At 35.8% G+C, this 11,532-nt stretch overlaps 1 protein-coding gene and 1 pseudogene across 2 annotated transcripts; one reads left to right on the top strand and one right to left on the bottom strand.

The window, feature by feature from the left end:
* The first annotated feature begins 3,546 nt into the window (after positions 1-3,546).
* On the top strand, positions 3,547-7,029 carry LOC139891434 (uncharacterized). Of its 2 annotated transcripts, none has more exons than XM_071874405.1 (7): positions 3,547-3,678; positions 3,773-3,915; positions 4,385-4,542; positions 4,697-4,769; positions 5,215-5,406; positions 5,503-5,578; positions 6,269-7,029. In XM_071874405.1, the coding sequence occupies exons 2-7, from the start codon at positions 3,790-3,792 to the stop codon at positions 6,913-6,915; spliced, it is 1,272 nt and encodes a 423-aa protein (XP_071730506.1). In that variant the 5' UTR covers positions 3,547-3,678; positions 3,773-3,789; the 3' UTR covers positions 6,916-7,029. The 2 variants fall into 2 exon arrangements, with proteins under 2 accessions (XP_071730506.1, XP_071730505.1); XM_071874404.1 differs by having other exon boundaries at positions 5,485-5,578.
* A 1,062-nt stretch (positions 7,030-8,091) lies between these two features.
* On the bottom strand, positions 8,092-11,246 carry LOC139891433 (basic leucine zipper 9-like; annotated as a pseudogene).
* Positions 11,247-11,532: the final 286 nt, after the last annotated feature.

Genomic DNA, 11,532 nt, shown 5'->3' with positions numbered 1-11,532 from the left:
GACCAAACCAAGTGCTAGGATTGCTGGGAATCGGTTTAGACGATTAGAGGTGTTTAGGATACGTAACCCTAACAATGAACCCATAATTCCCGTTATATACTTACAGCATGTGCAACCGTGCGGTTGCCCACTGTACCCGTACGGTTGCATACCTGCAACCGTGCGGTTGCAATCCAACAGTGAAAGTTAAACATTGAAGCACATAACATGATCGTAATGAACTCAGGGACTATAATGCACCAACAAACTCCCCATAGGACCTAGTTCATTAACTTAAATAAGAAAATATACTTTCACCTGCAATAGACAAATAACCACATAATCAAACAAATTCAATAACAGAAAGTTAAAACATTTACGTCACGTTATTGCAACCATATCGAAATAGAAAGTTAAACGTTCAAGTTCACAGTTCGACAGATAAAGTTCTAAAGATAGACATTAAGCATGAATATCAAACGCATAACATGTGCGAACAACCCTGTTGAACTGAATGGCCTGCTCCATGTTCTGCAATTCGTGGAAGATTGGGTGTCTCCGCAACACCTTGATATCATCCTTGCAGAGATTTCGAATCCACCTTGAATAGATAATCCTAATCTGGTTTAAGCTTCCACCAGATTCCACCAAAATAACCGCTTCCTCAGTTCGCCCGTCATAATACCACCATCTAAATCGCTCACTAAAGTTCTGTGGCATTTTGCGAACTGGTGCATACCTCATAGTCCTTGCACGCTTATACTTAACAACTCTAACCCTGTTCCCCGTTTCTTGATCAATACGATACGATTTCTTCAGGAACTGGGGTTCTAACACAGACCAGCCATACTTAAATTCCTTTCTAATCTTATACTGCATCCACTGTCCCCATCAATCGGACTCATGATAGAGCAGCGACAGTCTTGCTAGTTCCATCATCTCAAAATAAGGGAGTGTTTTCATATCAGCAACATGCTTAAAATAATCAACCTCATTCTCCCTTCTTACAGCAAAACAGTTTAAGACTTTCAAATACGCCCAACTCAGAATCTTTCCACCTGTAACCTTACCCGTTCGGTCATAAAACAACTTATACTTTGGTTCCAACGGTATTTTCTTAAACCAAGCCTTTGTACAGGATTTCTGATACTCTCTCCATTCCTGGTTTTTCTGTTTGTTTACGGTTTCAAGATTCTCACCCTCTTTATTCACACCTGAAGACTCACCTTCTTCAGCAGTTCGCTTCTCATCCACTTTATGATTTAAAGCAAACTCTGGCAAGTCTCCCTCATCAACACTATACGCAGTTTCCTCATCACCAGAAGCTTCCTCAATTATAACTTCTTCTGCACTATCATCACCGGTATGTTTGTTTTCTCTGGTTCCCACAGTATTTGGCATTTTCTCTGCGGAAATCAACTGTTCAACTTCAATACCAAACATCCTAGTTACCTCCTCATCTGCCATTGTATGTACAATTTCCCCCTCCTCCACATCATAGTCTAGCGAGCTAATCAGTTCTCAAAACCTTAGCGAGCTAATCAGTTCTCAAAATCTCTGTACTCTCATCCTTGCTTGAAGTAGTATGATGAAGAACACTTTGTGGTGCAGAAGTTACATAGCTAGACGTTAGTTTCTGAGTGTTTGACGTGAAAGCTGTTTGAGGTGGAGCGTGTTTCTTATCTGCTGAGCCTATTTCAGGAGCTTTGTAAACCACGGGATTCTGAACTATCTCCAACCTTTTCAACCTCTCTTGCAATTCCAGTTCCTTTGCCTGTAGCTTAGTAACAAAACTGCTAAAAGAGTTATCCAAAATCACACAAGTCTTCTCAATTTCTTGCACAATTGGATCCCACTTTATCGGTAAACCCTCACGAAAATATTGTACCATCTTCTTATTTGTGAACATAATATCAAATCGTATAAGCTTTGTCAACAAGTGACGATACCTAGCAACAACATCTTTCAAGGACTCATCAGGCTGAACCGCAAAATTCTTCCATTCCTTCTTAAGAACCTTACCCTTTGTTTTTCGATATTCAGCACTCCCCTCATTTCCACTCTCAATTGCATTCCACATAGCATATGTGGTCTGATGCGTCTCAAATTGATGGAATATTTCCTTAGAAAGAGTCTGGGTAAGATGACTGTATGCTTTTCATTCTAAGTTGTAATCCTCTCTTCTAAGGCACTCAGTTCCATATGAGTCTTCGATTCACCATGATCCTTAGTCGGAAATGTGTATTCAACCTTTAAGAAGTTATATAAACGCGAGTCTATCCCATTTAGTGAGATCAAAAATCTTGGTTTCCATTCTGCAAAGTCATCAAGTGATTCAAGCCTAGGTACACGATACGAACTACCAATCTCATTTTCTGCCTTAAGCAATTGATGTAGACCCGATGAAGAAGCACCAACGAGAGAAGACTGCATTTCTGAAGTTTCAAATTGATCTGACATTGTAACCGTACGGTTGCACTACCCGGATGCAGGAAATAACACGGGTGCACAACACGGGAGCACAAATTAACACGGGTGTAGGTTACACGGTTGCCGAGTGTAACTGGGTAAGTGTAGACGGTTGCAATATGTAATCGGACGGGTACATGGTGTATCCGTACGGTTGCAATGGTACACGGTTGGAGTTTAAATGGTAATAAATTACACAGATGCACATGTGTATCTGTGCGATTGCAGTAACCGGGTGATGTATCCGTACGGTTGCAGATCGAGTGTAACCGTACGGTTGTGTTCTTGGTCGAATCTGGGCAGAAAACTGCACAGAAACTAGGGTTTTGGTGGAGATCGGTTCTAGCACTTGATCTGGATCAAAAAACTAATGTTTATCACGTTCAAAACACAGAGTATGACCAGATTACCAGTTTTCCTTAATAAAAACTCAATTTAACACGTAAAAATTATAACTTCTAAGTGATTTTTTCAACAAAACACCAAAAACACAAATTTTATGACCGATTTTGACACAAACCGATCGTTTAATCCTTCACACAAGCTCTGATACCACTTGTAGGATCGTGTAAACATGATTATATGATCTAATCTTCAATAATGAGTGCGGAAAAACTCGTTATAGGGTTTTATAATCAAAACAAACAATTAACTAATGATCTTAGCTTGAATATTGACTTTAGAATGACTAAGAACGATCAAACCAAGTGCTAGGGTTGCTGGGAATCAGTTTAAACGATTAGAGGTGTTTAGGATACGTAACCCTAACAATGAACCCATAATTCCCATTGTATACTTACAGCATGTGCAACTGGGCGGTTGCATCCTGCAACCGTGCGGTTGCCCACTGTACCCGTACGGTTGCATACCTGCAACCGTGCGGTTGTAATCCAACGGTGAAAGCTAAACATTGAAGCACATAACATGATCGTAATGAACTTGGGGACTATAATGCACCAACAAGTTCCTACTTTGAATTTTGGTACAAAGTTTGAGGATCAAGAATGAAATGTTTTCTATAGAATAATTGGATCACTATGTCATTTCGTACGTGTCGTTAATGAAGAGTTAGACTTTCTAAGGTTCAATATTAAAATATGGGTCGAACTTCTAGTGAGATGTGATTGTGGTCTTATAACTTTGACAATTTCTTCAGATTATAATTCTATAATAAGTACCTTTTGCGTAGAGACTTGGAAAACTCCACCAATTAAAGGAAGTCAACATAAGGTACCAACCTGAACCGTTTTTATGATATAAATATATGGATATGTTCTGACAACTTGATAACCTTAACTTGCTAAAACTTTTAGTTTTTGTTCAGTTTGTTGGTGCAGCAAGATGAACAATGGACCAACCTCGAGTTCAAAATGGGTGTATGATAGTCCAGTACTCTCTGATGTAGAGGCAAAACTTAGACGTTTCTTGATTGAGTCAGCCAATGATGGTCTAATAATTGGCATCCAGGTTTTGGCAAAACTTATGACTACCAGTTTACAATTATTGGCTTTTATTTCCATACTTATATATATATATATATATATATATATATATATATATATATATATATATATATATATATATATATATATATATATATATATATATATATAAAATTTAAATTTAATGCTTAAATTAATATTTATTTATTATTTAAATTTATATTTATGCGCATTTTATTCTATTTTTATTTCACAATGGGAGGTTCGACTTTTTCTAAGACGGGTGGAGAAACGGTTTCGTGAGATTGTGTATGTTGTTGTTGCACCAAAGGGTCACTTTCCTAGCGGTATTACAATGGTCTTTTAACCATGATGTTGGGGTTCTAAGTCTCTTGAAAGAAAAATGCGTTTATCTTTGTGATAAATGTTTGAGTCGAAAAATAATTATTGATTTTGTACGCGGTTCGACAAAAGTTGGTTATGGTGATTGTTAGGTTTGTGCGTACAAAGACGGAAAAGTGATAATTGATACTGCAGCTGGAGTGTTGGGAAAAGATGATCCTCGTCCTGTTCAACCCGATAGCTTATTCCCTGTTTTTTCAGCAACTAAGGGTGTGACAGCCGGAATGGTTCATTGGCTTGCTGATAAAGGGTACGTTCTAGGTGTCAAAATGGGTACATCGGATTAAATGTCCAAATTATGTACTTTTTAATAATAGGCGGATGGTTGACCTGGATCAGTGTGATATTTTGTCTTAGAATCAAATAAACTACTCCGTAATTAATAATATGTATTTTAATCGTAGGAAACTGAAGCTGGATGAAAACGTTGCAAATATTTGGCCAGAGTTCGGTAACAATGGCAAAGATCAAATAAAGGTTTACTAATCTATCCGGTTAAGATCTTCATTATTTATTATTTATTTATTCTTATAATAACATCATCGTTACGGTTAAGAGAAGATTATTGACTAGTAATGTGAGATAGGAGGGTACATGTGGCAGTTTTGACCCATTTTCCTTTCACTAAGTCTATCTGGGTATAGTGTAACAGTAACAGGTCAAATATGTTGACCATCATCTTATGTCAAACTAATTAAAACACTTTTTGCATGAGTACAAGGCAGTATTTTCATAACTATTTATTAGACTTAGCAAATGCGCAAAGTCGGGTCATCTCAACCCAGCCTAATCCCTTTTGAACAGACACTTTTCTGGACCTATTTAGCCAACCCATATCTATATTTCCACTAGGTTATAGATGTTAGAGGGACAATATCTTTACCCCTTTTTTCATGATAAACAATATCAACAATTTTTGCAGGTTAATCATATACTTAATCACACAGCTGGTTTGCACAATGCTCTCGCCGACATTGCTAATGATCCTACATCATTATGTGACTGGGACGAATGTTTAAAACGCATTGCTATGGTGGCACCCGAGACTGAACCCGGTAGTCAACAAATGTATCATCGTCAAGCGTATGGTTGGCTATGTGGTGGAATCATCGAGGTATCGCATACTACATATCCTTTTTATTTGCACCCATCATCTATTATTCTGAATTATATTCTGTTTTTGAATGTGTAGCATGCATCCGGGAAGAAGTTTCAGGACGTTCTCGAGGATGCGTTTCTTCGTCCACTTAATGTTGAAGGCGAGTTTTATATAGGGATACCTCCAGGTAAATGGGCTTAAAATTTTGTAATTTTAAAATTCGGGATCTAAAATCGCATACCGAATCGTACCGATACCGAATTTACCGAAACCGAATTTTCTCAAGACCAAAAACCAAAGCCGATACCAAATCCCTACCGGTTTGGTTTTCGGTACCGGTTTTCGGATGGGCCTCAAGACCTATAAATATGGGTTTTCATAACTTTTCTTTTTTTAGGAACAACAAACACGCACCGTTTTTTTCACGATGGGACTCGAACTCACAACTTTAAAGTTGATGAGTCCCTTGATACCGCTAGGCTAGAAGCCCACTAGTCACCAAATAAGATAAGATTGTCAGCAAGCATTGGCGATTCTAGGATCCGGACTCAATGGGATCCCAAATTTTTTCCAGTACTAATTATATTTGAATGTTATTTTAGTGGTTGTTTACCTAAAAAAAAACTACAAATTTATATACGTGGTCCGACTACTTAAATTTAGTGATGTCCTATACAATTTAAAGGAAAAACTTCATATTTGAAAAATATATAGGGTCATATAGTTAAATTTAATGGTGTTATATACAATTTAACGAGTGTTTTCTATATAAAAATTTTAAACTAGTGGTGTCACGTGACCCCACGGGCTGCAAGCCAGATTCGCCGCTGTCTGCAAGGTTATGAAAATTGTAAATAGTTATTTACGCTCGTTTCAGGTATGGAATCTCGTGTTGCAACCGTTACTATTGATCCAAGTGATCTCAATAAGCTCACGAATTTTCTGACGGCTATGGCCACCTCACCCACGCCCGTACTGCCATCCTCATTCATAGCCGAGGCGGTTGAAAGAGGGATTTCAATAGCTAACGAACTCAATATACGTCGTGCCATACTACCCGCAGGCAATGGACACTTCTCCGCTCGTGCATTGGCCCGCTTCTATGCTGCCCTTGTGGACTGTGGTGTGGTCCCACTTCCCCATCCCTCTACTACCACGAAAACCAAAGAAACTATTGACTCAAGTGATGACGTGGACTCTAAAATCTTTACCAATGCGAAAGCGAATATGCATGATGCGTTTTTGGGAAGTGGGTATTATAAGGAATTGACTTTCCCGAATGGGAAGTTTGGGCTCGGGTTTGGTAGGTTTAATGCGACCGATGGCTCTGTAATTGGGTTCGGTCACGCGGGTTTAGGTGGATCAGTAGGATACGGTGATATAAACAACAGGTTTGCTATTGCAGTGACACTAAACAAGTTGTCTATTGGTACTTTGACTGGGGAGATTATCAGGTTTGTTTGCTTGGAACTTAATCTTCCTGTACCAGCTGACTATGCAGGGTCAACAGCTAAAGTTAATTAATGGGGGTTACATGTAAACCTCTTAATGAAGACAATTAAATAAAGATTAATGTATAATAATTGTTGCATGTAATGTAACTTTGCAGGGCATTGTGTTGAAATCTCATATGTATAATTATATATTTATATTATGATCTTAAAGAATGTCTTTTTTAATCGGTATCTTCATCAACTGTTGATGTTTGTTAGATTAGAGTGGTCTGTGAGGAGTTCATCAATTAAAAAAAAAATACTCCGTATGTCTTTGCGTTTTACTAAACATAATATAAAAATGGTTCATTTGTAGCTAATCGTATATGGCTATATATAACCATCGTCGTCTGTCATATAGCTTTTACGATCAAACATAACCTGAAAAACAAACAAACTGTTAGTGTCTCACCACATTAGTGTTTTGGGTTTAGTCCCGAACCCTAAACCCTAAACTCGAAACCGTTCGTATTAAACCCTAAATCTAAACCCTAAATCTAAACCCTAAACCATAATTTCTAAACCTTAAATACTGTTTTCCATTGATTAAAAGTCATTTTTTCCTCCTTTTTTTGTTATCATACATCGGGTGTATGACAGCTGTTAACATACATACATCAGATGTATGTTAACAAGCCAATAAAAAAAAGAAAATTCTGAATCTACACAATGAAAATTGATACCACATTTTTTTTTAAATAAGAGGTGTAGAACTAAAAGTATAAAAATCACAAAATCACTTGATGAAAATTGATACCACATTTTTTTTTTAAATAAGAGGTGTAGAACTAAAAGTATAAAAATCACAAAATCACTTATCTTTTTATCCCAAGACCTCACCCTTAGCGCTAAATCTTTTCCCTATGTTTTTATATTTGTATATTAAATATCTTTTAACGTTCCCGGTTATTCGAGTTACCCGGAATAAGACTTGGTAATTACCAATATGTTACAAAAACATTATTATGTTATACCATGAACATATTAGGTTACTCTAAATTACTAAAGTGAAATTTTTTAACCGAATAGGTTTGCCTGAGTGGCCACCGGATTGCCTAATGAAACACACCACCCGGTTTAATTCCTGGCTATGCCAAATTATTCAAAAATGGAGTATGACTAGAGGGTGTGTATAATCACAATTCAAAAATCAAAAGTAGTACCAAAATAAACTACTTCAATATCTTATAACAGGATTCAAATCACACACAAGTACTATATTATATTATATATTATATAATATAAAAAATATTACGTACAAGAACTATGAAAAGGGGAAAAAAAACACAAACATAGATAGCTTACGAGAGGGTTCTAGGGCAATACACCCTTGTATTTATTTTATTTTATTTATGTTCAAATCAAATGGTACTATGAGTACCGAAAGACCAAATATCAGACATACAGCTTCCAGCATCACTGTTTATACCATTCTTAACAACATTTGCATTAAAAATGTCAGGATTAGTACCTAGTCCACCCATCACATGTTGACCTGCTATGGGTAGCCCAGAGTGGGGCCCATGTTCATCACCGCGAACCGTTATGGTTGGAGAGACATTGTTGACCATTTTAGAAATGGTCTGGCCACCATTAAAAAGTTGTGGAGTCGCTAAATGATTCTGAAGAAGGTGGCTAAGGCTAGATGTTAACGAGCCCCTAGCAACCATATCTTCAGCCAGCTTCACCTGTAATCATGTATCCGTATTACGTTTCACTATAGGTGGCAATTTGAACCCATTTATTTATATGAAAGGGTCAATTCAGGTACCTTGGCTCTCAAAGCTTCCACATCTGATTTTAGCACTCGGTTGTTAGTTGAAGCATCTTTGAATTGTTGGCTAGCATTCGTGAGTTGCTTGAACAAAGTTGAGTACTCTCCTCGCAAATTTTCCACCTGAAACACACGTGATTGGTTGATATAAAACTGAATTGCAATCCAATTGCGTCTGATTTATTGTAAAAAATAATTAATCGAGTAATCTAAACACGCACTTGTTGCTCAAGCTCAGTTAAATTTGCTTCTTTTCTTTGTCTCGACCGCCTAGCAGATTCTCTGTTTTGAACCTTCCTGAAATCATAGCCAATCATATTTAAGTATATTAAGACTACCTGTATACTTTCAATTTAATATGTCACTTAATCTGAAAATTGGTCTGTTTACCCCTTTCCAAACATAGGCAAATGCAAACAGATGCAAACTCAGAAAAAAAGTAAACAGCACAGCTTTCTTAATAAAATTATGAACTTTTGCCAAAAAGATTTTACCTTCTGTTCCGTTTAACATCCATTTGGTCATTACTCTGCTCACATTGACCAGCTTCAATCTCTGTATCATCTTCGTCTGATGGTTTATCATCACTCGTTGCAGTAACCACATTGTTATCCTGTCTATCTGGTTTGATATCCGAAGTAGGACTCTCAGCTGACAAATTATGAATACGTCACCAACTAATCGCTTTTTGTTTAACAAATCAAAACATTAATTTTGGTACACGTCAAACATTTTAAATTATTTAGCAAACAAATAATGTAGTGTATATGTTGCATACATCAGTTAGTTCCACGACTTACTTTAAACTTCCCCTTAAACTTATTTTAGTACTAATGGAAGCCCATATAAGAATCCTATAAAACTTAAAGTGTAAAGAAATGTAAATGCGTACACAAATAGATCATGTTAGTTGGTGTACCACATATCGATGACTGGGAATCCATATCGATGACTGAGACCATAACGTGTTCCCAGTCATTCCTCCACGATTTGAAAACCCATTCAAGTTATCCTGTAAGTCAAATGATATAACAAAGGATTGGTAAATGATTTTCGCAAACTCATATAAAAAGTTATTAGTCAACACTTGATTCTAATAGATTAAAAAATACAGTTAATCTTGCAGTAGACATTTGACTATAATTTCTAACTAATGTGACGAATCTCCTTTTACACTTTACAAGCCACATTATTACTAAGTGAACCTTTGACAAAACATAATGATTACGCGCTGAATGATTCAAAATCTGTACAAATCAAAGGTTTCAAATGAGTTTGGTCATGTGTGAGAATAACCTGTTTGATAATCATTCTGAATGAACAATATGAATGATGTAAAATTAACGTACAAACCTTTTAAATAAATAAATAAAAGAATATAACTCTTTGAAAGGTATTTATGATATAAATTTAAGGAGGATATTCAAGGAAATAGAGGTTTCGAATGGTTAAAAGAGTATTTCAACTCTGACGAACAGTTTACACGGAATATATTGTGGTTCAATACCAGTTGTCATAGTTGTCATTCAGAGGTCGCAAACAAAAGCTAAATTATTCGATTAAGAGACAATCAAACACGGTCTAAAGTTGATAGCCCAACCATATTAGGTGAACAAAATCAAACAAAGTTGTCAAGATCAAAACTAGAAAAGGGGGGAAATTGTAACAACTATCAAAAGAATTCATTCTGGTACCAAATAAATTTCTAGATCTCATTAGTCACCTTTTCATTCATCAAAAATCACATATATTGACAAAGAAAATTGAATCACTATAAAATGTAGCAAATGATGTACAACTAAAATGAACATTTATAAAAGTTTCCCATTATACAAACTCAAATCTGGCTTAGAAATTTGAATTCATAAGTTATTCACTTATCTAACTTTTGATTCAACAAGTTTTTTATTTTTATTCACCTTCTAATCAAACCATGAACTCAATTGCAAATATGCCATCACAAGCAGAAAGTACTCACTAACTTCACTTTTACTTCTATCTATTTAATTTAATAATTTAATAACTAAAAAACATATGAACAAAAAATATTAGGCCTAACTTGGGGCCTACCAACCTACCATGAACACCTTATTAACAAATTCATAATCATGTGCAATGAGTGTATAATAAAAAACAAGTAGCAATAAATAAAGAATAAAATCAAACCGGATTCCTGTACTGAGTAGTGAGATCTTTGGAGTAACCGTCGGCACCGGAAAAGATCCTTCCGGCAGGGGAATGGCTCTGGTGATCGGAATCAGCTCCTTCGATTGATTGTTTGAAGAACTCTTCAAAATCAAATTCAGAAAAGATTCTACTCAATGGTTCTTGTTTTTTGTTGTGATTATAATTATCCATGATGATGATGAAGTATAATTTGTGGGTATGATTGAATAAAAAGAATTAGAGATAACCCATATAAAAACTTTAAAAAAGATTGAATCTTTATTATGGTACTTTATGATTTCTTCACCATTAAGGTTTAAAAAGATTGGGTGAAAAGTATTACGGAGTATATGAGAAAAAGGTAGCCGGGAAGACGAAGACAATGTCGAAGTGGCTTCGTAAAAATAGTACGTATAACTAGAAAAAAACAGCAAGTGAAATGACTACTACTCATTTTATAATTTATTTTTAACATAAAAAGTGCAAATCTGCATTTGATATGGGAATGTCAAATTTTAATGTTCTAGAATCCACCATTTTTTTATTTTTCTTTAATCAGGGAGATGATTCTCACACACCAAGAATTAATTCATACACACAAATATACTATTATACCCTTACTTTATAATTATGAAGGTTTAATTCCTAGAGATAAAAATGTAAATTTTGTGTAAAAAAGTGTGTATAGATCAATTCATGGTATGTGAA

This window comes from Rutidosis leptorrhynchoides, chromosome 2 (assembly GCF_046630445.1).
Source record: "Rutidosis leptorrhynchoides isolate AG116_Rl617_1_P2 chromosome 2, CSIRO_AGI_Rlap_v1, whole genome shotgun sequence".
Taxonomy (NCBI): domain Eukaryota; kingdom Viridiplantae; phylum Streptophyta; class Magnoliopsida; order Asterales; family Asteraceae; genus Rutidosis; species Rutidosis leptorrhynchoides.
This window is presented reverse-complemented; position numbering and strand designations above follow the sequence as displayed.

Bases quoted from the DNA above. Each gene is read 5' to 3' on its own strand.
- LOC139891434 (XM_071874404.1), top strand. From the start codon at position 3,790: ATGAACAATGGACCAACCTCGAGTTCAAAATGGGTGTATGATAGTCCA. The intron at 3,916-4,384 runs GTTTTGGCAAAA...GGTGATTGTTAG, and splicing joins GTCTAATAATTGGCATCCAG to GTTTGTGCGTACAAAGACGG. The intron at 5,579-6,268 runs GTAAATGGGCTT...CGCTCGTTTCAG, and splicing joins TTATATAGGGATACCTCCAG to GTATGGAATCTCGTGTTGCA.